Genomic DNA, 23,595 nt, shown 5'->3' with positions numbered 1-23,595 from the left:
GTGCTGTTTGTTCTACCTGAAGTCTTCACTCTGGTCCTCGGACCTTCCTTGTCTTTTAGTCACCGCCATTTTGGACTCCTTTTCTCTATTCTACCTACCTAACAGTTACAACTTGCAAAGGTTAGTACCTGGGCTCACAGAAACAAAATCCACCTCTGGGGTTCCCTGGATAATGCCTCTTAGCAATTTAGCGGTCTTCTTCCTAATCCAGAAAGGCTGTACTTGTCACAGCCCATTATATGGGCACATTTTCAATGTTAGGTATGAACACCTTTGGTAATCACAAGCTGCAAAACTTTGCACAATACAAGTTGAATCATTACTATTTATACTTAGAGTCTTATTAGGTCACTTAGCTAACTCCATGCTTCTCTCTCTAGGAGACTGCCCAACTGTCTCCACCAACACGTTCCAGGCCACACCATGTAGGAGCGGTAGGCCTCAGAGAGTGGTGTTAATACATCTAAGCACACCCCTCAAATGAGGAGGCCTCTGGACTTAAGGATGCCTTTAGGGTACATAAGCTCGTATATACTCTGGCCAGGGCTCTTTCCTGCTTGCTTTCTGAAGGGCAGCAAAGAACATCTAGAAGCTTTACATAATTCAGAATACAACAAAAGGTTCTGATTGTTTTATTTTAGAAATAATTTATTGTTTCATTCCAACTATGAAAGTAGTACATGACAATTACAGACAATAAACACGATAAAGCACAAATAAAAATATAGAAACCACTTGCATCAGAGATATCTCCACAAACATTTGGGAGGTTAGCAATAATAAAAAAAAAAAAGAAGTATTCTCTTGCACAGAACTGAACAATATTGCATAACATTTTATTTCCATTTTTACCCCTAGAATACAAAAATAAAACAGTTGCAGTAACAATCTTCAACTTTATAGAAATGTATGACATCTAAATTGAAAGTTCTCACAACTGCATTTTTTAGAGACAATTAGTGTCAACCAGTTTAATAGATTCCTTCAGAATATATAGTTTTATGTGTATATGTGCACCATTTTAACTAAATTAGCATGACCTTAATATCCTTCAAAACATCATTTAATACTTGTGTAACAATCAATATTATTGACTGAACCACCTCCTTATTATCAGGAGTTTAACTTTTTAATTGCACAGAATGCAATGAACGTCCAAAATTTGTGAGGATTTCTTATGTTCTTGTGATAAAATCCTACAGGTGGAATTACTGGGTCAAGAGGTATATGATCAAAACTTAATATATACCATCAACTGACTTCCATACACTCAGTAGTTATATGTGGATGTTTGATTTTTTTGTTTGATTGTAAAAGATTCAGAGGTGGTATAACTACCAATCAGCTACATTCGAGCTAAAGGTTTGGTTTTATTCTCTCTCTATTGCCAAAGCCTTTGACTGTGTGGATCACAATAAACTGTGGAAAATTCTGAAAGAGATGGGAATACCAGAACACCTGATCTGCCTCTTGAGAAACCTATATGCAGGTCAGGAAGCAACAGTCAGAACTGGACATGGAACAACAGACTGGTTCCAAATAGGAAAAGGAGCACGTCAAGGCTGTATATTGTCACCTTGTTTATTTAACTTATATGCAGAGTACATCATGAGAAACGCTGGACTGGAAGAAACACAAGCTGGAATCAAGATTGCCAGGAGAAATATCAATAACCTCAGATATGCAGATGACACCACCCTTATGGCAGAAAGTGAAAAGGACCTAAAAAGCCTCTTGATGAAAGTGAAAGTGGAGAGTGAAAAAGTTGGCTTAAAGTTCAACATTCAGAAAACGAAGGTCATGGCATCTGGTCCCACCACTTCATGGGAAATAGATGGGGAAACAGTGGAAACTGTGTCAGACTTTATTTTTCTGGGCTCCAAAATCACTATAGATGGTGACCGCAGCCATGAAATTAAAAGACGCTTACTCCTTGGAAGGAAAGTTATGACCAACTTAGAAAGCATATTCAAAAGCAGAGACATTACTTTGCCAACAAAGGTTCATCTAGTCAAGGCTATGGTTTTTCCGGTGGTCATGTATGGATGTGAGAGTTGGACTGTGAAGAAGGCTGAGCACCGAAGAATTGATGCTTTTGAACTGTGGTGTTGGAGAAGACTCTTGAAGAGTCCCTTGGACTGCAAGGAGATCCAACCAGTCCATTCTGAAGGAGATCAGCCCTGGGATTTCTTTGGAAGGAATGATGCTAAAGCTGAAACTCCAGTACTTTGGCCACCTCATGCGAAGACGTGACTCATTGGAAAAGACTGATGCTGGGAGGGATTGGGGGCAGGAGGAGAAGGGGACGACAGAGGATGAGATGGCTGGATGGCATCACTGACTCGATGGACGTGAGTCTGAGTAAACTCTGGGAGTTGGTGATGGACAGGGAGGCCTGGCGTGCTGCAATTCATGGGGTCGCAAAGAGTCGGACAGGACTGAGTGATCTGATCTGATTGCTATGCATTAATGGAGCTTGCTTTTGTTTCATAACTCCCTGCAACATTATGAAAGTTTTTAAATACAGAGAAACGTTGAAAGAATGGTACAGTGAACACACTGAACACATCCACCATCTAGATTCTACAGTTAACATTCTACTGCGTTTGCTTTCTCATATATTTACTCATCCATCAATCCAGGCAGCTTGAGGGATCTCAGTTCTCTGACCAGGGACCAGGGACAGAACCCAGATCCCAGCAGTGGAAGCGGGGTGTCCTAATCGCTGGACCTCCAGCAAATTCCCCAGAGGTTTCATTTTTAACATGAAAAACCTTTTTTGATCAAGACTCATTCTTGTAATGTCCCCAGGTTCAATGCTCTGCACTACGGAACATAAGTGTGGAAACGTTCCAAGATGAGAATCTGAGTTCCTCGACTTCTGAAGGACTAGGCGCATAGGCTGGAAGTATGGCTTGGGTTTTAATCCTGACCCACTATACCTCCGTTTTTGCCCCTTTTTAAATATTGTAATCCCTCCAAATTGTGTGAGTATTAAAAGCACAAGTCGCACCCTATAATGACAGTCGCTATAGTTATGATTCCCCCCACCCCCACGCCGCCCGCCTTTTTTGGCCGACCGCGCGGCTCGCAGGATGTTAGTTACCAGTCCAGGGATTGAACCCGTAACCCTGCAGTGGAAGCGCAGGAAAGGCAATTCCCAGTTCTGATTCTTTTACTCCCTCTTGGTCTCCGACAAACTTCACGTCCAAGCTACGGAGGCCAGCTCAGGCCTCTTTGCACTCATTTTAGTCCACCTTACACTCTTAGTTCTAAGCAATTGTAAAACAGGGACGGAGGCCAGGGGGCTACAGATCTGGGGCAGGGGGCCGCGACGGCCCCGCTCAATCTAGCGGTCGGGGGCTCCTCCAGGCCGCTGTGGGATCAGCCTGAGGCCCCAGCCGACTCCTTCCCTCTGGCGCCCCGCACACGGAGTGACTGCCCGGGGGACCCACCCCGGGCGCTACACCCGCGTCTACCTCAGCAAATGCTCACAAAAGCCTGTGAGATAGGCAGCGCTACAGAGCGGGAAAATCGAGGCCAAGGGAGCCTGAGTCACTTGCCCAAGTCGACACAGCTGGAGAGTGTGACCTGCCCTCAGAAACTGACTCCAAATCCCCGGACTCTAGAACCTCCCTCCGTCGTCCCTCCCTGGGTCCCCTGGGCGCCTACAGGGGGCGCAGGCGCACGCGCAGTCGTCGCAGCCGCGTCCCCTTTAAGAGGATTCCTTTTTGCCTCCTCCCGACCCCTCCGCTTCCGCTCTCGTTCCCACAATGCTGTGCGGCTGAGCGCCTCCGAGCCCGCGGGGACACTGTGGGGGGATCACCGGCTGAGGCGGCGGCGGCGGCGACGTGGGCTGCGGCGGGCCCGCGGCGTCGGGCGGTGCGGATGTCGGGCTGGGTGGACGAGCGCGGCGGCGAGGGCGACGGGCGCATCTACGTGGGGAACCTTCCGAGCGACGTGCGCGAGAAGGATCTGGAGGACCTGTTCTACAAGTACGGCCGCATCAGCGAGATCGAGCTCAAGAATCGGCACGGCCTCGTGCCCTTCGCCTTCGTGCGCTTCGAGGACCCCCGGTGAGGGCCCCGCGCCGCCCACCCGCCCGCCCGCCCGTCAGTCAGTCAGCCTGAGGCCCCGGGCCCCCGCCTTCCCTTTCTCCCTTCGCTTCCAAGGGCCTCCCCTCCCCCTCTCGCCGCAGACCCCTCAGGGCGCCCCCGGGTGGAGGCTAAGGCCTCCTCTCACCGCGGGGCTCCAGGCAGTCCTTTGCTCCGTCACTTCCTCTACTATTATTTTTTTGACTTGAAAACACAAAAGCCGGGTCTGAGGAGGGCACAAGCCAGCCCGGATCAGCCCCGGGGGTTGGTACCCAGGCACCCTTCGGGGGAAGCGGCCCAGAGCTTGGGAAACTTGGCCCCTGAGGCGGCCCGGAAAGGACTCGGTGAGGAGTGAGGAGACCGGTTGTCCTCTCTACCCTCCCCTCCCCTCCGCTGGAACTCGCCGTTGTGGGGGCGCACAGTGCGGGGCGATACGGATGCCTTTGCAGGGCCGAAAGCGGGCTGGCTCTTGGATGGACCGGATTTCCATCCACGCGCGCCCCGCCCCGCAGGGGCGAGAGCCTTGCTCTGATAAAAGCATCAGGGATTTGGGGAGACTTATAGTCTGATGGGGTCTCGGATTTCACTCTTCCTTCCCTAATAAGGGGAGGCACAGCTAGATGGTAAAGGTCTCCGAGGGTTTGGACGCGCTCGATCCGAAACGGGCTCGAAGGAGTCTTTGTAATTCTGCAGTGTCGGCCCTTGTCTCCCAGAAAAGGCCTGGGAACTTTCAAAACTGAGATTGTTGGTTCTTAGAAGCCACCGCACTGTGCTGGCTACTACGCTTGGGGTGAATCGGAGCTTGCTCTCTGGTTTCCAGCATTGGCTCGGGGAGCGCTTTGCCTAGTCTGCGCCCTGCGGGCTTCGCTACGAGGACTGCCCGTGGGATGTCTTGCCCATCTTGGGGGATGTGGGCGGGTGATGCGAAGCAAGGGGAGCGTCTGAGGATGGGGAGGCAGGACGCACCCTGAGGCTTTGATGGATGAAGATTCTGACAGAAATCGTTCCTAGTATCTTTGCCATTTGCCTCAAAAATGGAACTAGGCATTTCCACACCTAAACTGGAAAAGGTTGCACCTCTAAGAATTATTAACAGTACTGGTGTTTTTTTTTTTTTTTTTAACAGTTGCTATTTGTCAGGTACTGTACTATATATTACTAAGCATTTTCAACAGCCTACAAGGTAGGCTCTGTTACTTTTGACATCTGAGTAAACTGAGGATAGAGTCGATAAAAGGGAGGGCTACCAGGGAAGGTAGGATTTGAATCCCCTGTTCCGCCCTTTTGAACACAAACTTACCTGTGATGTGCTACATTGTCTTTTCCCCGCTCCTTGCTTTCATAATGGAAAAGCTATCTTTTTGATACACTAGTGCCAAGTTTCAAGCAAAGCACTGCACACACAGTTATCTTATTTAATCGTTTCAAAACTGGCATTTTACACTTAGGTGTAAAGTCCTGATCGCATACTTACCCAGAGACAAAGACTAGTAAGTAGCAGAATGATTTGAACTGAGGTCAGTTTTCATTCACAACATTAAACCCGAGCAGTACCGCCTCTCTCCCAGTGTATTCTGCATATAGCCAGGGTTGAACTGGATGTGGTCCTCCTTGCTTTTGATCCTGGGGCTAGAATCTTCATAAGCGATTGTGTGCCTCTGACATCTGAATGATTCTTTCTTCAGTGTGTCTTCAGCTGTTTGTCCCCCATGCCTCAGGGCATTCTCTTTCCTGTCAAATCCTGGAGAGCCATCTTGGTGTTCCTCACTCTCCTAGAACCCTAGGAAAGACTTTTAAAGTATTACTCTATTGAATATTTATCTCTTTTGGCAAAACTGTACCCAGAGAGTGATTTTGACAACTTAGTCCTCGAAGCCATGCTGAAAAGGTGCACTTGAGGGAATTCCGTATTTCTTACAGAACACTAATATTCATTTGAGCTTTCCCTGTTTTTAAACGAGTTTTTCCTTCTGTAGACCTGAATGTACTAGGCCTTGAGGAAGAATATTAAAGGACTAGTGTGTGGTGTGCATTTTGAGAAACAGCTGCCCAAGGTCAAAGAAACACTGTTCTATGGCAAAATCAGTCATTGCCAACAGTTTATTTTTTCTGAATTCTCTTACCTGTTTATTCATTATCATTTCATACCTAGAAAACCCTGTGTGTGTGACAGCTGTAAAGTTTAATTCCAGTGTCATGAAAGGTCTTCAAAGCAGTAGTACATCAAATTCCTGAGTTTTGTTCTTTTGCTTTTTTCTCACTTCAGGTTTTTTTTTTCATACTGGTTACTCATGCCCCTCACAGGGAAATTAGTTGGTCCTCCTGAGCAACACTAACTCCAGACTTTTCTCTGCAGAGATGCTGAGGATGCAATTTATGGAAGGAACGGTTATGATTATGGCCAGTGTCGGCTTCGTGTGGAGTTCCCCAGGACTTACGGAGGTCGGGGTGGGTGGCCCCGAGGTGGGAGGAGTGGGCCTCCTACAAGAAGATCTGATTTCCGAGTTCTTGTTTCAGGTATGTTCCTTTCAAACTCAATGAGATGATGCATGTGAAATACTTAGCACAGAGTCTGGCCTCTAAGAAATGTTAGCTGTTGTTTCTCAGTGCTTAGGATTTGTGGGCTTTTCTTCTCATGCACAGTGACAATCTGAAGCCTTGCCAGTGAGGCAGGTACCTTGCCAATGAAATTTCACTGATAGTGTGGCCTTGATAGAACAGAGACTTGCTTCTTATAAAAAAGGACTTTTCTAGTGTTGAAGGAGAAGATGATGCCCAAACCTCTTCAGCCAGAATTCTAAAGACATTTTCTTCTGGAAATGTACCTTGGCATCTGACTTGCTAGAAAGACATTCTAGAAGCCAGATTTGAACAAATTATACCTAGCCTTGGATCCTAAAATAGGTCAGATTTTGTGATGGTTTTGGAATTATGGAAAAAAGAAACCAAACAACTTGGAGTCTTAGGGATCGTATTGCGAAGGACAGAACAAAATGTCTAGTGTTGACAAGTGATGAGATGCTAAGCTCAGAGGTTTATGCATTTTTTGGAAATACTAACACACTGGTAAAAAGCTGGGGCCTTCTGCATGTTGTAGGGGTGTTTTAGGCCCCTGGCAGAGTGAGGTATATTGAGGAACCTGGCACCTGAGATGTGAATGTCACACAGTTGCAGCGACTCCCATGGTGCTGAAGAGGGATACTGTCAGTATCTGCCTGTGTCCCTTTGTAAGTGTTTAACCCCAGAACTCTATTCCCTCCTTCAGGATGTCATACATATCTTTTTTTCTCTCCATGCTGCTCTGAAATCCTGCTTAGAAAACTATTAGGAAATGGCTGCAGTCCTGAGCTGTGAGCGGTAAACACAGCCTTTGAGAGCAGGAGCACATTTCCCTTTCATGACATCAGGTAGGGTTGTATGACTCCCGACTAGTTTTAGCGTCTGAGTCTTACCTTTTCCCCTACTGTATTGAAGAGTGTTGGTGATATTTTAAGAGGTATTTTGTCTAGTTTGTCAGTCATTCCCACCTACAAGAAAACAAACTTTAGGTTTTTCTTGTGTTACTTCATCTACACCTTGGTTATTTTATTGGATGGTTTCAAAATTCCCATGTCCTGCGTCAGACAATAAATAATTGGTACCGATAAAGTTTCATAATGGAAAAATTTAGAACTCAAAGTCTTGGGATTTTGTTATTAATTGTGAAGGACAGAGAAAGAGATGCTTGAATTCTTAGAGATACTAAATCTGTAATGGGATAGACTTCTTGCTATGTCAAGAAAGGCTTAGTCTCTGGGAGAGTAGCCTAGACCAGCTTCTCACGGTGCTTTATCACCCATACTTCAGTGTTCTTCTTTGGTTTTGTGTCCCTTGTCAAAATCTGTGATTTGGGGACCATTAGGATTTAAAAGTAGTGACTGATGGGGAAAGGACCCTAGGTCTTGGGGCTCTTAACATGGATGAAGGATGTGGCCTCTTCTCTTGTGTTCTCTGTGCCTAGGACTTCCTCCATCAGGCAGCTGGCAGGACCTGAAGGATCATATGCGAGAAGCTGGGGACGTCTGTTACGCAGATGTGCAGAAAGATGGAATGGGGATGGTTGAGTATCTCAGAAAAGAAGACATGGAATATGCCCTGCGTAAACTGGATGAAACCAAATTCCGCTCTCATGAGGTGAGTCCCCACCTGCTGTCAGGGAGCTCGTTGCCATGCCACTCCACCTGAAGCTGACCTAGCAGAAGTAGCAGGCCCTGTGTTTGCCATTCAGTGACCTTATAATACTATTAAAGATCTACCTTAAGTGGACAAAGCCAAGGAATTCCTTATGTCCCAGCAATGCAGGGTCATAGCAGAGAGAAGTCTGCAGCCATAGTATTTTTAACCCAGAGAGAATACCCAGTCTGTCATGTGGTAACTGCCTTAAACCACAGTGTCCCTCCATGAACCTAACTATTATGGCTCTCCCTTCTCGGGCTTTGGTCTGGGCTCTGCAAGCCAACCTTATCACCTTACCCTCTTAGGTACTGCTGTTGGGGCTGGCTGTCATTTCACTTTGCCTTTCCCAAAGTGGTGCAGAAGCCTCTTTGAAACCGGAGCCCTTGGCTCAGGTTTTCTTGTTCATCATCTCACCCTGGGGACTTAGCTTTCCATGTTCTTCCCTTCAAGTAGGTGGCTGCTGTTTTGGACCTCAGTCTGATTCTCATGGTAGCTATTCTTTTGATACCACGGAGACCAGACCACCCATTGGACGTTTTTGTCCTGGTTACACTGTCCTGGCTTGCTATGGGGTTTAGGGATGTCTGCAAACATCAATTTCAAGGCCTATTTCTTTCTCTAAGGATTCACTTCGCTAACTATGGCTTGAAGGCTGCACGCCTTAACAGTGCTGTTGCTCAGACTATTCTCTAGGACTTGAATTTGGAGCAGAAACAAAACAGCACCTGGTCCTCAGTTACAGAGCGGGGCCTTGGTTAGGATAAATCAAATTATTGAGTTTACCGAGGGGAACAAGCATCTGGCTTCTTTCATCTTAGCATCTTTAAATCTGAGAATGCTAGCTGAGGGTGAAAAGCCTGGGGATAGGCCTGCCTGAACACTCCTCTGCTGCTTATTACAATCTTAGCTGAGCACCTTCAAACCCTGGTTCCTGTATATGCAAATAGTTCCCAATAATAGCATTATCTTATAAGACTTGACAGGAAGCTAAATTATGAAGCATCTCGCCCAGGTCCTGACACCTGGGAGGTGCTGAATACTGGTCAGCTTCTTCCGTAGGTATCCGCCAGCAAAGGTGGCAGGGGACTGAACCATATATCTGACCTCTGTGAGCCTTTCCAGTTCTTAGATTATGGGGGTCAGTGGTATAATTTAGGTTTGTTAACAGCAGTAGCCAGTATTGGAGTTATTTACCACATAATCGAGTTGCCATTTATTATCTGTGTTACCTTGAGCAAGAATGCCTGCCTGTGGCACTATTGTGCCAAATGGTGCTCAACACTACATTATTGTTAGGCGGCCATGTTAGGTGTTGGTATGCCTTATTCTTCTAGGTCTTATTTTTTCCTTGACTTTTTTGTTTCCTTTTCAGGGTGAAACATCCTACATCCGAGTTTATCCAGAGAGAAGCACCAGCTATGGCTATTCACGGTCTCGGTCTGGGTCGAGGGGCCGTGACTCTCCATACCAAAGCAGGGGTTCCCCACACTACTTCTCTCCTTTCAGACCCTACTGAGACAGGTGGTGGGAATTTTTTCTTTATTTTTTAGGTGAACTGAGCTGCTTTGTGCTCAGAATCTACATTCCAGATTGATGATTTAGTGTCTTAGGAGATTTTTTTAATTTTTTTTTTTTTTAAGGAAATAAAACTACATAATTTCTACCAGGGCCATATTAGCAGTGAAACATTTTTAACTGCAGAAATTGTGGTTTTGGTTCAGAAACGAGTTGTATATTTTTCACCCCGATGATGGGAAAAAAATCAGTGCTGTATCCTTGTGGGTTGCTCTTCTATGGAGATCAGCAGTTACTGTGACTGAGTCGGCCCATTCTGTTTAGAAATATATTTTAAACGTTTAATAACTGACAGGTGTAGTTGTCTTTGATTGTGTTCATAGATTTCACCAAGAGGCACACTCATGTGTTTAAAAAAAAAACAAAACATTGAGTTGCAGTGGCAACTTGTGCCCAATTGGTAAGGAGCAGGAGTGGATTACTTATTTGGGGATAAAGTTAGTTGCTCTGACGATGGTCTGAGAACATCACATCCGAGGGAAGTTTCAGGGTTTTCTTACAATTCAAGGCCAACCATATAAACTAAGCTGCTTTAATGAAAAGGGGAGCATTGCAGATAGGGGAAGAGAATGAGAAGGCTAAAAACAGGCTTTTAAAAGTGGGTGCCAGCATAAAGATCACTGGGAAATTCTTAACCAACTTTGCTTAACTTTAGCAAGTTGGTCAGGGGAAAAAACTCATTTAAGTTTTGGTTCTGTCACTTTCGCTCCTAAATTTGTCTCATATTTGTCCTTGGTATCTGAGCTATAAAAAAAGACAAACCCCAAAACCAAAACCTCCCACTGTCTTGGATTCTGCTTAGTTCAGTAATCATAGGGCAGGGAGTCAGGGTAAGGGGGCTACATTGTCACAGGGTATTTTTTTAAACCACTTTATTGAAATATAGTCAGCCCGTAAAAGCTGTACTTTTTACATTCAACTATGGGGCAGGAGAAGGGGACGACAGAGGATGAGATGGCTGGATGGCATCACTGACTCGATGGACGTGAGTCTGGATGAACTCCGGGAGTTAGTGATGGACAGGGAGGCCTGGCGTGCTGGGATTCATGGGGTCGCAAAGAGTCGGACACGACTGAGCGACTGAACTGAACTGATACAACTCAATGAGTTTGGAGTGAAGGTATGCACACATGAAATGACAACCGTGAACGTCATAAACACCCATCACCTCCCCAAACTGCCTCCCCGGGGCACCTTTAACCATAGCAGAAAGTCAGCACTCAGCTTGAAATACAGTGGGTACCCAAGAACAAATTTAAGTATGTTTAGTAAAGATAAATGGCTGCTCAGGTTGACGGAAACAGCAACTGAAAAGGTGGTCATGAAGTGATTGGATGCAAGGTCTGTAACAATTACATAAATAGATTCACTTAAGTGCAGTTTGGTAGACAGTCTTTTAGGGAGGGATAAAGTCTTCCACACTGGTCTATGAGTATCTATGAATATACTTGATCCATTTCCTTGGAAATCAGCCGTACCTTCCACTTCCTGTTGGTATCAGGGACTCTGCCTTATTTTGGCGATCTTTCCCAGTTCTGTCTTCAGAAGAATTAGTTACTAAAAGATACCTAGCCATCACTTTTCTCAGGTGACTGAAGGAAATGGTACGTTAGTGTTCATAATAACAAAATAGTTGTTGCAAAATAGTTGCTGCACTTCCATGTGTTCATAGAACGCCCCTTCCCAGAATAGATACTCAGCGATGTGAGAAGGGCTGTTTTTCATCCAGCTTTGACCAAGAGATATTACCTGTTTGAAAAGAATAACAAAAAGGAATTTTGAGCTAACTGATTTGCCATGAAAATAACTGAGCTAACTGATTTGCCATGAAAAATAAGCAATGGAAGTAAGTGTAGCTATTACCCTGTTTTTCTGAGTATCTGAAAGAACCACAGTTATAAGTGAGGCCTAATTAATGCACACTTAAATAAGTAGCAGAGAGCATTAGACATGTCTAATGTTAATTAGACATTTGTATGTATATAGGAGAGGAAGGAGAGACTATGTGAACTCAGTTTTTCCCAAGAAGCAAAACCTGACACAAGGTCCTGTGTGAGAAACAGCGTATGTGATCAATGGCTATGTCCGCTCAAACAGTAACAACTATCAAAGATTAACACCCAAAGTTCTGGGTGGTGTTATTGGCCCAAAGTTTTAAAATAGTTACAGTGAGGTTTAAAGATGCAAATTTGCACACTAGGGGTTGCAAACTGATGACTCACAGGATGCACCTGGCTTGCAGGTATGTTTTTTACTTTCACGGTATTTTACTTTTTTAAAGTCTTTGATTAACAGTTAAAATTTGGGAACCAGCACACAGAATGCCAGATGTCCAGGTTCTCTGGGCATCCCATTCCTGCCTGGCCCTGAACAAGAGAAGCAGCACATGGCAGCTGTCCCTTTAAGGCAGAGCTCCAGATCTGCCACTGGGCACAGCCTTCCCCACCCCAGTCCTGTTTTTGTTTTCCTCATTCCTGTTACCAACTGATCCCTAGAGGTTAATGTGACTTCAAGAATCCACTGCCACCTTGCCACCTATACATACTGTGTTGTTGTTATTCCCAGTTTTACTGAGGTAACGGACATATAGTTGTAAAAGTTTAAGATGTGCAACACAATGATTTGATCCATGTATATACCACAAATTGATTCCCATAGCAGGATTAGTTAATGTCCATTGTCTCACTTGGTTACGGTTTCTTCTCGTGGTGAGAACTTTTTTAAGATCGATCTACTCTAGCAACTTTCAAGTATACAATACACTATTGTTAACTAGTCACCATGCTGTACATCACACATCCCCAGGACTATTTAACTCATAACTAGAAGTCTGAACCCTTGGACAATCACCACTGCCACTTTATACTTGGTCAGAGTGCTTTCACAGAGCAGATCTGGGCCTCACAGTTCCTACAGCACTCTCGGCACAGTCTGTTAAGCCATTTTGGGCAGCACGTACCTGGCGGAGCCACAAAATACTCTTCCACAACTCGGTGGGAGTTTTGTAGTAGTTCTTCAGCACAGCTGCCTTCTACCACATTGTCGGATCTCAAGTACAGACATCTACAAAACCAGAAGCTTAAGGTTAGCTTCTCAGAACATGGCTTCAAGGGCATGGGTGGAAAAGGTCAACAGTGGGAGGAGAAGACGACAGCAGCATATTCTCAAGAGTCACTGCTCAAAGATGGAAGACCAAATAATGGCCTACCATTTATTGATTTCCCTAGCAACCTTGTGAGATAAGTGGTATTAATAATTATTCCTCAATATTGACAAGTTTTAATAAATATTTTTGATGATTACTACAGGTAAGGTGCTTTTGGTGGAGATAGTAAAAAGGCAGTTACAATACAGTGTGTTAAGTCTAATGAGGTAAGCAATGCTTGCCAAGGAAATTGATAAGGGGACCCCACCCAGCCTGTGGTCCTCAGAACAGGTGATGTTACCCCTTAATCATGATCAAGAAAGAGCTGGATTTCAGGGGTGGGGGACGATGGGGATGGGAAATGAGTAAGGTACAGAAACTTTCTCAACAGTGGTTATAAGTGACTTAAGCTGCTAAGGGACAGGATTGGGATCTGAGCCTGGTTCTGGTATCCCTAGGATGAGTGCTTTCTTCATCACAGCCACCTTTGGATGTAAAAGTACCTTCCCTTGCAAGATGTACCACAAACGTAGCCCAAGAATCTTGTAGTGTTGTCGGGGCTTAGTGGCTTCATTAAACTATCCAGATGGGAGACTAGTGAAACCAAACAGGAGTTGAACACATCTGTGGGGCTTTACTACTGTTTTAAGGTTTGAAAGTGCATGACAAGAGGTTTGAGATGGCTTCCAGATACTTGGGCTGAAAAGTAAGCAGTATGCTCAGTCACTAACAGGATAGCAGCCAAGCTTTCTGCTTTGAACCAGACACAGATTGAGGGCTAAACGTAGTAGGGCAAGGATGGGACATGAACATCTGTAGAGGCTGTATAGAAAGGCCAAGGTGTAATCATAAGTTTCTTTTAGGAAAGGACTGGTTCTGTTTCTTACGGGCACCCAGCCCTGAATGAGACAGGATAAACACTTATTAATGGTACAAAGAGTTCAAAGCTGAACTTTATTCTAGGACTGGCACTGTTTTAACTGTGTGACCTTGGACAAGTATGATCTTTCTAGACTTTAAGTTTCTTGCCAAAAAAGTGAATGCACTAGATTTTTTTTTAAACCATATAAGGAATATGCACTCATACTCATTTAATAAGGATACTTGGAGAACAACAGTAAAAATCATCTGTAAAGGTGACCATTGGACTTTCTGGAGTTTATATTTCTGTTGGGCAATATAACAAAATGTTTAAGAGCTGGGGCCCCTGAATCACTGCGGAATTCAAACCCCAGAGCTGCACATGGCCTGTATGCAAGTTACTTACCCTTTCCTTATCAGTTACCTTATTTCTAAGAAGGTTCAGAGAATTGCTGGGATGATGTTTAAAAAGGTCTGAGCCAAGGGGCAACTAAGTCCACATGCTCTAGAACCTGTGCTTCTCAACAAGCGAAGCGCACACACCTCAATGAACACCTAGCGCAACCAATATAAAAAATTTCCCAGGTTCACTCATTTGGTAATTGGGTTTCCTAGTAAGGTTTCCTGAAGGATGAAATTCACCTCTAACTATCACACATTTCTACCCAATTACTGTTTAAGGTGAAGTTGTTTGTAGAATAAATCCACACCTCCCTATTTTCTTAATCATAGGCTATTGAACCCAGAGTCTCTGTGAGGGCACACCAAGCAGACCCCTCATTTGGCAAGCTGCTGAACTTTTCTTGACCTTGGAATCATGCATAAAACACCAAACAGGACCAGATGAGCTCTTCAGGTGCCTGTCAGTTATGAAGGTCTACCTCACCTCATCTTTCTCAGTCGGGATTCTACAAGAGTTTAGTCCAGAAACGTAGGACAACTTCTATGCGTCTGGTCTAGTTGTTAGTTATGTACCATCCTTGGAAGAATTGAAAAAGAGTCCATTGATCTTGCTGTATTCTCAATCAGATGAAAAGCCCTGGTTAAGAACAGTTTCAACTGTGAATTAGAAATCTCTAAAAAAAAAAATCTCTGCCCTCTAAAGTTCATGGACAAGGCACTTAAACCAGTAACTGTGGGCAATGCATCTAATTTCACAGAAAGCACTATGGCAGCATGATGGAAGAAGTGCCTCAGCTGGCCCTGGGGCTGACCAATGGGACAGTTCTGCTGCTGTTTTAGCTTCTTTCTGCCTCTTCCCAGCTATCAGCTGCCAGGAGCTGTTTCTCTGGCCACCAGTCTACCTCCATCTACAAGCCTTTTCATTTAGTTTCACGCAGATTGAAATGAGAGCTAATCAATGTGGCAAACAAGACCCTGAGGGACATCTTAAGTATTGAAGTTATTTGACTGCAATCAGAGATGCCATGTGAGTCAGTCTCTGGCTCTGAGATGAAAAAGAATAGTTTCTATGGGATGACTTTTTTTTATGGCCACCCCACACTCCTTGCAGGATCTTAGTTCTGGACCAGGGATTGAACCCATGACCCCTGGCAGTAGAAGTGAAGCGTCTTAACCACTGGAACCCCGGGGGAAGTCCTGAGGCTAGCAAGCACTCAACACGAAGGTTACAGTTACAGATAAGTGTGGCTCTCCTGACTGGCACTGACTAATGGCAGCCTTTCGCCCACTTCTACCAGGAATTTATTTTTAAAAATTCCATCAGGAAAAGGCTAGGACAGGGTTGTAGATTGCCCTTATCTTTATAAGTTGCATACCTATCCTTCCCAAGAAGCTGCACTCCTAAATGGCAAACAAGTCTGCTTTGCAAAAGAGAGTGTTTTCTTTAAAAAATGTATTAAGATTTGGCAATAACTGGTAGAGGTGGTTAGGGGCTGCACACTTTAAGTACAGTATACACAAACTGCTTTGTCAAAGACCCAGCCCTCCGGGTTGCATTACACTACTTCACTACTTGGGTTATTACTCTGTCCCCTTAGGCTTTCCAAGGTAAAATTTCCCTCTGCATTTCCACCTTCTCTAACACTGCTGCTGCTGCTGCTAAGTCACTTTAGTCGTGTCCGACTCTGTGTGACCCCACAGACGGCAGCCCACCAGGCTCCCTTGTTCCTGGGATTCTCCAGGCAAAAACACTGGAGGGGGTTGCCATTTCCTTCCCCAATGCATGAAAGTGAAAAGTGAAAGTGAAGTTGCTCAGTCGTGTCCGACTCTCAGCGACCCCATGGACTGCAGCCTACCAGGCTCCTCTGTCCATAGGGTTTTCCATGCAAGAGTACTGGAGTGGGGTGCCATTGCCTTCTCCATCTCTAACACTAACCATGGTTAACAGTTTCCTGCATGCCCTTTCAGGGAACAAAACAAAACTTAATGCATGCACCAGATTATATAAAATATACACATAAAGTATCAATGAAACCACATACCATATTCTGAACTTTGCCTTTTTTATTATTATTAAGTATACCCTGCAAACCTTTCCATATCAGCATATATGGTTATTTCATTATTTTTAACTGCCATTTCAATGTATGAAGGTTAGCCATGAAGGACACTTCAGTTCAGTTCAGTCGCTCGGTCGTGTCCGACTCTTTGCGACCTCATGAACTGCAGCACGCCAGGCCTCCCTATCCATCACCAACTCCCGGAGTTCACTCAAACTGACGTCCATCGAGTCGGTGATGCCATCCAGCCATCTCATCCTCTGTCATCCCCTTCTCCTCTGCCCCTAGTCCCTCCCAGTTTATTTTCTGTTGTTCTGTATTATCAACGGATTTGCATACCCTGAATGCTCGTGCACGCATCTTGATGCACTGTCACAGATATATGTCACAGACAGGGAACCACTAGGTCAGAATATGTGTATATCTAAAAAATTTTTGAGACAGGAATCTAGGAGTAAGCAAGTCAGATGTGAGCTCACTTTCTAATTACAAGAAATAGTACAAGTCAACAAAAATAAGATATTCAAGAAAACAGTGGAAGAAAACCCACCAGGATAAGGAGGTAGTGACTGGAGGGAGTGGAGGGAGAATTTAGAGAAGCCACGAATCGGGCGTGCAGCAGAAAGAGGCAGGAAGTCAAGTGGCCGGAGTGATGAGGTAGGGGGCGCTCTAGAAAGTTGGGCCGAGAAGGTGAAAGCTCAGACGTTTGGATTTTGTTACTAGTTACACTGGGAAGGCTCGAGGATTTTAAAAGGGAGGGAGATGATCCTTAACGTACGACGCAAAGAGCGAAAGCGCTTACCCGCAGGGTGGCCGGGGGCAAGTTCTCGCGTGTCGCTAATGTTCTTTTCCCCTCGGTGGAATGAGTGACTAAGCTCCAGCCTTTACTGGTAGCGAAGACGCCGCGGGCAAGCCTTCGAGGGCCGCGTCCGCGAGCTTACCTGTCCTCCAGGACTGATTCCATGGGCTCCACTCCGTCGGTGTTCACCGCGCGGAGCCGGTCGGCGAAGGCGATGGCTTTCTCCAGCCGGGCCACGGCCTCCTGGCTGCCGAAGTCCACCAGCGATAGCCGCTCCAGGTGCTGGATCAGCTCGCCCGTGACCCGGCCACTTCCCTGGGGGCGAGGTGGGGGGGAATGAGGCGGAGGGTGTGGGTTACGGGTGGGGCCTGCGCCGCCTTCCGCCCCGCTCCGACACCCGCCTGGACCTCTACCTGAGGATCCGCCTTGGAGGTGAAGCCGCGGCGCCCGCGCGCCGCAGCCCGAAGACCCAGGTGCACGGCCCGCGCCCACATTTCGCTCCGTCTCGGCCGCCGTAGTGCATCCTCTCCTAAGGCCGCGCGACGCGCTTAAAAGTGATGACATCCGAGAGCGCCGCCACCGCCGCGGACGCCGACGCCATGAACAGCGTAGGGGAGGCTTGCACCGACATGAAGCGCGAGTACGACCAGTGCTTCAATCGCTGGTTTGCCGAGAAGTTCCTCAAGGGGGACGGCTCCGGGGACCCATGCACCGACCTCTTCAAGCGCTACCAGCAGTGTGTTCAGGTGAGCTCCGACCCGGGCCCTCTCGCCTCTGCCCCAGGCCCCAGCTCGAGGGGGTTGGGACGGGCAGGGTGGAAGAAAAGCCTCGATGAGACCAGTGGCAGGAGTTCTCTCCCTTACCATTCACCACCCAGGATGCCTGGTATCTCTCCGGATGTCAAATCCGGAGATGTAAATCTTTTTGCAGCACCTTACTTTCTGCGGAGCCCAGTTACATTCTTTGGTTCCTTTGGTGATGAACCTGAACTTGCAAAGTGAGCCCAGTTATTTGTATTTTATGCGTGGAACACTCACGCCCAGAAATAGTTAAACGAGTAGTCGAAGTTCACTAGAATCAAGTGTCCTTGGATTTTGCGGTGGTGCACTTTTCCACTGTTGCTGAGGGGAGAGACGGGATGTTGAGTCTCTCTGGTCTGTTAGACCTCGTGGAGGGTCCTCTTATGTTGTCACAATGCCTTCACTGGCCTATTTTTTCTCTCTTGGCTAGTTAGAACATCTTTATTCCAGCACAGTGAATGTGAAACAGATCTGTTTATAAGAACAGCCCAGGGCAAGGCATTCCCAATTAGTTAAGTTAAAAAACATCCTCAGTAAGTCCAGGTGGAGTTGCTGTCTTTGTCCCATAGACAGATTGGAAAGAGAGGCTTGCTCAAAGTTATATAGCCAGTAAGTCCTAGGACCGATTTGAACTTGTGTCTGTCACAATAGGAGCTTCCCAGGTGGCTAAGTGGTAAGAATTCACCTGCAATGCAGGAGATGCTGGTTCAGTTCCTGGGTTGGGAAGATCCCCTGGAGAAGGAAATGGTAACCCACTCCAGTAGTCTTGCCTGGGAAATCATGTGGACGGAGGAGCCTGGCAGGGGTCACACAGGGTCACAAAAGTCAGACACGATTTAGTGACTAAACAAGTACAACAGAGTGGTGATACTGCTTAAATTGCACTTCTGAATTTTGTTACAACTCTCCAATCTCTCTCTGGTCTTAACACTTAATTTCTTCCTAATCACACTTAGGGTTTGTCGTGTTTGGTAGTCCTTTACTTTTGTACCTAAAGTACAAAGTATTCTACAAAATATTTCTAGTTTCAACTTCAGGCTTCATGTAGTCCCTTTATCATGTTTTTTTCCATCAGAAAGCGATAAAGGAGAAGGAGATTCCTATTGAAGGACTGGAGTTCATGGGCCATGGCAAAGAAAAGCCTGAAAGCTCTTCTTGACCTTGACAGTCATCTTGAAAGTGGACTCCTCAAATCAGGAAATTGAGGACTCTGGATCGTATCAATTAAAACTGAAGATAGCATGATTTGATGAATTTAGGAGGGAAGAACTTCCTTTCCTCCTTGATATCTTTCTCTCATTTGTAAAAAATGATGAACCATCACTCTTTGCTTTGAGATTTCTGGCTTTGGCATCACAGCAGGAACTCAGTATTCTAAATAATGGGATTATTTGGGATTATCATTGCAGTACTTGGTCTGGGATCAGTTTTAAATATATCTTGTATAAAAACTCTAGAAAGCTTGTCAGGATGACTAAGGTTGCCTGACCTTGAGCCATTCTTTGAAGGACATTACGTACACTCTCCTGGGGTTCTTTGTTCATGGAAGCAACTGGTTAAGATCTCTTTTCTCTCAGGGAGCTAATCCTCTAGAAAGGGTTCCCAGCACAACAGTTTCAGTCAACGCTTGGAAGCACGGTTTTATTTTCATATAGTAATTTAACTGTTAAAGATTGTTGGTGGACTGGGTTAGCCAAGAGGAAGACCGCTTTCAACAGTTTCCTACCTTAACAAGAGGTGTCAGATTTCATACTAAGATGTGAAAGCTTCGTGAATGCTGCAGTGAACACCATTTCAGAGCACTTGGTGTAGTTCAGGAATTAAAATCTGGAGTGGCTATGGAGGAAGATCCTAAATTACCAAGATTTGCTGCTGCCAGCTTTCAACTTAAGTCAATGAATTAAGTCAACCTGTGTATCATAAAAATGCCAAAATGCTGCTGCATATGATTAAATGGGGGGGGGGGGTGCGGGCGGGGTGAAGAGGTCCCTTTACTTGCCTTGTTTACTCACCCTGCCCTGTAATGCCTGAAATCATGAAGATGGAATAAATTTGTAACATTTAGTTTATATTCATTATTTGTTCCTGGAACTCAGTGCATTTTATGGAACAACTTCCATTCTATGAACCCCACACATCTCATGTACACTGGGGGGGGGAGTTTTATATGCTTTATAATTTTAAAATGAAGATTTATCTAAGCTAGGTTGTATGGTATAGCAAATGGAGACCTCACTGATTTCAATGTTTATATAATGGCACCCAACCCACAAAATTTTTTATGCGCCCACAGAGTATGAAACTTGATTTACAGAAAGCCTAGACTCTATATCTCTTTTCCACTTTACCAATTATTAACTTCATATTTAATGTGACCAGTCCTTAATGCCAATGCAGTACATTCTGCATTTATATTTTGGCAAGCTAAGGTCCATTATACATAAAAGATTTGGAACCCAGCTGAGGGAGGCCAGGCAACAAACGAGTTAAGTAAACTGCCCTGAAATAAGCCTGGCCGCAAGTCGGTCAGAACCTTGTAGCCTCTTGAATCTTACCACAAAACTGTCTGGATGAGCCTTGAGAATAAAACAAATTTTACTGTAATTGCTGCTGAGGGAATACTTTTTTTCTGATTGTTCCTCATGCTATTTTTACTTTATCCTGCCCATAAAATGACCAACTATCTGAGGCACTTCAAAGGTTTTAAATTTTGAAGAGGAAATCTTAATTGCTCTTTAAGGGTGATTTTGTAACTATTATTGACTGTTGTTTCTAATTCTTATGGCTACAGGAAATTTTTAATTCCAGAAACAAACAAAGCCAGTACTATATGCAGGAAGTGTCATACTGCCATACTGCCTTTATTTCTCCAGAAGGTTATAACCCTTCTAGCCTGAAGGGAGCTGAGACAGGACCCAAGATGCGAACTTGGAGAAAACTGTTTGATTTTAGGGAGTATCCTTCAGCAAATGCCAGTGTCTTTGCCATCCAAAGTCTGCCAGGACCCAATTTTGACTGTTAATTAGCTCAATTTAGATCTTTGTTTTACCCACCCCAGGCACGAGAAACCAAGACCAGGCCTGTTACAAACACTGTTCTTCGGGAGGCCTGACCCGGACCTGAAACACTGTCAACAGTAGCACAGACTGTCACTGTACAAACAGGGAGAATATTAACGCTAATTTCTGAGGGAAAAACAACCAAAGAATGCAACTCTCAGGTCATGACTAAATTATTTATTTAAGCCATCTCTTCCTGCTATAAGCAAAGGGATGGAAGATCAGTGAAATGGTCCTCAAGTGTAATGGTCATCACTGGATACAAGGTGGTGAGCTTAAGGTCCCGTATACTTTTCTGGTCCATGCGTGCAGAGTAATGGTCCAAACCAGTGCTCTGGTCCCCACTGGGTGGTGGTCCAGGTTCTCTTTATTCGTCTTCATAGCCGGTTGGAAGCGGGTTCACATGAGGGTTATGGAATAGGGTATGGTTACCATCTCCCCAGGGAAAGGGCTGTGGAGTGAAGACGGCAATTAGGCAGTTCCAGAAAACAGTCAGCACTGCCACGAACTGCTTAAAACAGCAAGTAGCAGGTAACACATAAAATGGAAATTCGTCCTTTACATAACTGCCATGTTTCAGTGCTCCCGTAAGAGAGCTCTTATAAACTCCAGGGGAGCCTGTAAAGAGGACAGTAGGAAAGGCAAGCTCAAGTCCATTACTCATAAGCCTCTCCCTTGTAACTAAACCTCAGTGCTGTGTTTCTGGAAGTGCAGTCCTCCCATCACCTACATCAGAATGCTAGAGGCGGGTACAGGGGAGGAGATGCTGACTTCAATGCAGATTTCTGGACCTGAAACAAATCTCTGGATTGGAAACTGCAACATACCCTCAACTATTCTGCATGGTACTTTTGAAAAACATTGCTCCAGGGCAGTGATTTCCAACCCAGGATGATTCTGCCCTTGTGGAGACACAGGCCAGCATCTGGAGACATCTTGAAGAGGAGGTACCACTACCACTTAGTGGTTAGAAGTCAAGGATGCTGCTAATATCCTGTAACTCACAGGACTGCCCTTTGCCCCAACAAGAATTATCCAGCCCCAGATGTCAATGGTACCGAGGTTAAGACATTTCGCTGTATGTATGCCTTCTAATTCTATCGTACAAGGGTGGCAGTGGCGCTGAGACTCATCAATTCTTTCGGAATTTAAGAATCCAGCTTAATTTTCCACTTGGGCTAAGTGATAGTAGTTATATATCTACATCAAGAGTCAAAAAATGACACAGTCGGGGTGGTAACTAGCATAGGGGTGAAGATTAGAAGCTGTCAATCTCTTCGTTATGCAGCTAGTAGCTGTCAGATGCCCAGGTTTTAGAAAGGTGAACCGCCTTCCGACTCTGCCAGCTTAAGGTAATTTCACAAACCTCCAAGTTTTGTACAACCGACAACTGTTAACAGCATCAGAAGTTAAACGATGGGATGACTCAGAAAAAACCGAAGGGCACTTGTTGTATGACCTTGAAAAAGAAAACTCAGGCCTGGCCGGAGAAAATAAAAATGTGTTTGGGAGGATTAAATGAGAAACTGTGCACGCCCGGCACCCACCGTTTTAGAGAATTAAGAACTTGGACTAGGGCATTTGGGGAAAGGCGAACAGACACTTGAAGAGACTGCAAGGGGGTACCTTGGACCTGATGCGGAGATGGGGATAGGCCACGAACTCGGGTCTCTCCTCCTCTCCGTGGTGCGACTTCAGGAAGACATTCAGCATGCTCACTCCCACCCCAGGGAGCGCCACGAAGTAGGTGAGGGCCTTCCACATGCGAGCTGCAGAGGGGGCACGACCGCTCAAGCCGGGCGAGGAGCCGCCCGCGTTTCACCTCCCTCCCCCAAGTCCTCAAACCAAGGTCAAAACCCCGCCGCTCTTCTCTTCAGCAGACCAGAGGCCCGCCCCACGACCCCGGTCCCAGTACCTGAGCCCTCCTCGCCATGGGCGCCACTGGACATACACCGACTCAGCTGCAGCCGGGAACGACCCAGCAACCCAAAAACCCGAGATCCAGCTGCCGCCGCCATCTTCGACCTGAGTCCCCCGCCGCGCCGGAAGCGGAAATAGAATGTTGCCTGTGGAGGGTGGGACCACAACCTCAAAAGGAAGTTCCTATTGGGCGGTACCTTTTCCGCGGAGGCTGCGCATTGTAGTGTGAAAGCTCGGAGCCGCGGAAGCCAGAGGGAGCATGCGCTCAGCAAGCCTGTGTGCATGCTGCTGCTGCTGCTGCTGCTGCTGCTGCTGCTGCTGCTGCTGCTGCTGCTGCTGCTGCTGCTGCTGCTGCTGCTGCTGCTGCTGCTGCTGCTGCTGCTGCTGCTGCTGCTGCTGCTGCTGCTGCTAAGTCGCTTCAGTCGTGTCTGCTGCTGCTGCTGCTAAGTCGCTTCAGTCGTGTCCGAAACGTCTGGCAGCCCACCAGGTTCCCCTGTCCCTGGGATTCTCCAGGCAAGAACACTGGAGTGGGGTGCCATTGCCTTCTCCTCCTATGTGCATACCTTGTTCCTAAGGTCAGCACCGCGGTGAAGTTAAGCGCGTAAAAAAAAAGGTTTGTGGAAGGACATCCTGGCATCCAGGGTCGCTCCCTTCGTTGGAGTCCG

The 23,595-nt window shown here is 45.9% G+C and overlaps 4 protein-coding genes across 4 annotated transcripts; 2 read left to right on the top strand and 2 right to left on the bottom strand.

Moving 5' to 3' along the window:
• The first annotated feature begins 3,772 nt into the window (after window positions 1–3,772).
• Window positions 3,773–10,176, top strand: SRSF9 (serine and arginine rich splicing factor 9). The gene is made up of 4 exons (XM_086348279.1): window positions 3,773–4,076; window positions 6,451–6,611; window positions 8,095–8,267; window positions 9,682–10,176. Exons 1-4 carry the CDS (start codon window positions 3,889–3,891, stop codon window positions 9,823–9,825), a joined length of 666 nt encoding a protein of 221 aa, XP_086204405.1. The 5' UTR covers window positions 3,773–3,888; the 3' UTR covers window positions 9,826–10,176.
• Window positions 10,177–11,115: 939 nt separating this feature from the next.
• GATC (glutamyl-tRNA amidotransferase subunit C) lies at window positions 11,116–17,658 on the bottom strand. Its single transcript, XM_086348281.1, has 4 exons — window positions 17,565–17,658; window positions 17,294–17,466; window positions 12,844–12,947; window positions 11,116–11,633 (listed from the first exon to the last, which is right to left on the bottom strand). Exons 1-4 carry the CDS (start codon window positions 17,643–17,645, stop codon window positions 11,581–11,583), a joined length of 411 nt encoding a protein of 136 aa, XP_086204407.1. The 5' UTR covers window positions 17,646–17,658; the 3' UTR covers window positions 11,116–11,580.
• A 49-nt stretch (window positions 17,659–17,707) lies between these two features.
• On the top strand, window positions 17,708–20,026 carry TRIAP1 (TP53 regulated inhibitor of apoptosis 1). Its single transcript, XM_086348282.1, has 2 exons — window positions 17,708–17,897; window positions 19,027–20,026. Exons 1-2 carry the CDS (start codon window positions 17,709–17,711, stop codon window positions 19,108–19,110), a joined length of 273 nt encoding a protein of 90 aa, XP_086204408.1. The 5' UTR covers window position 17,708; the 3' UTR covers window positions 19,111–20,026.
• Window positions 20,027–21,172: 1,146 nt separating this feature from the next.
• COX6A1 (cytochrome c oxidase subunit 6A1) lies at window positions 21,173–23,046 on the bottom strand. Its single transcript, XM_086348280.1, has 3 exons — window positions 22,926–23,046; window positions 22,637–22,779; window positions 21,173–21,461 (listed from the first exon to the last, which is right to left on the bottom strand). The coding sequence occupies exons 1-3, from the start codon at window positions 23,026–23,028 to the stop codon at window positions 21,378–21,380; spliced, it is 330 nt and encodes a 109-aa protein (XP_086204406.1). The 5' UTR covers window positions 23,029–23,046; the 3' UTR covers window positions 21,173–21,377.
• Between the last annotated feature and the right edge of the window lie 549 nt (window positions 23,047–23,595).

This window comes from Bos grunniens, chromosome 17, assembly GCF_055505025.1.
Source record: "Bos grunniens cultivar Pamir isolate PY7600 chromosome 17, Bosgru_T2T1.0, whole genome shotgun sequence".
Taxonomy (NCBI): Eukaryota; Metazoa; Chordata; class Mammalia; order Artiodactyla; family Bovidae; genus Bos; species Bos grunniens.
Note: the sequence above shows the minus strand (reverse complement) of the source record. Positions and strands in the feature narration are given on the sequence as shown.

What these genes read in the sequence shown, in the direction of transcription:
- SRSF9 (XM_086348279.1), top strand. Translation starts at nt 3,889, where the DNA reads ATGTCGGGCTGGGTGGACGAGCGCGGCGGCGAGGGCGACGGGCGCATC. An exon ending in GTGCGCTTCGAGGACCCCCG is followed by an intron (nt 4,077 to 6,450) that starts GTGAGGGCCCCG and finishes TTTTCTCTGCAG; the next exon opens with AGATGCTGAGGATGCAATTT. An exon ending in TTTCCGAGTTCTTGTTTCAG is followed by an intron (nt 6,612 to 8,094) that starts GTATGTTCCTTT and finishes CTCTGTGCCTAG; the next exon opens with GACTTCCTCCATCAGGCAGC.
- GATC (XM_086348281.1), bottom strand. Translation starts at nt 17,645, where the DNA reads ATGTGGGCGCGGGCCGTGCACCTGGGTCTTCGGGCTGCGGCGCGCGGG. An exon ending in GAATCAGTCCTGGAGGACAG is followed by an intron (nt 12,948 to 17,293) that starts GTAAGCTCGCGG and finishes CTGGTTTTGTAG; the next exon opens with ATGTCTGTACTTGAGATCCG. An exon ending in GTATTTTGTGGCTCCGCCAG is followed by an intron (nt 11,634 to 12,843) that starts GTACGTGCTGCC and finishes CTTTTCAAACAG; the next exon opens with GTAATATCTCTTGGTCAAAG.
- TRIAP1 (XM_086348282.1), top strand. Translation starts at nt 17,709, where the DNA reads ATGACATCCGAGAGCGCCGCCACCGCCGCGGACGCCGACGCCATGAAC. An exon ending in GCTACCAGCAGTGTGTTCAG is followed by an intron (nt 17,898 to 19,026) that starts GTGAGCTCCGAC and finishes TTTTTCCATCAG; the next exon opens with AAAGCGATAAAGGAGAAGGA.
- COX6A1 (XM_086348280.1), bottom strand. Translation starts at nt 23,028, where the DNA reads ATGGCGGCGGCAGCTGGATCTCGGGTTTTTGGGTTGCTGGGTCGTTCC. An exon ending in CCATGGCGAGGAGGGCTCAG is followed by an intron (nt 22,780 to 22,925) that starts GTACTGGGACCG and finishes CCCCCTCTGCAG; the next exon opens with CTCGCATGTGGAAGGCCCTC. An exon ending in ATCTCCGCATCAGGTCCAAG is followed by an intron (nt 21,462 to 22,636) that starts GTACCCCCTTGC and finishes TTCACTCCACAG; the next exon opens with CCCTTTCCCTGGGGAGATGG.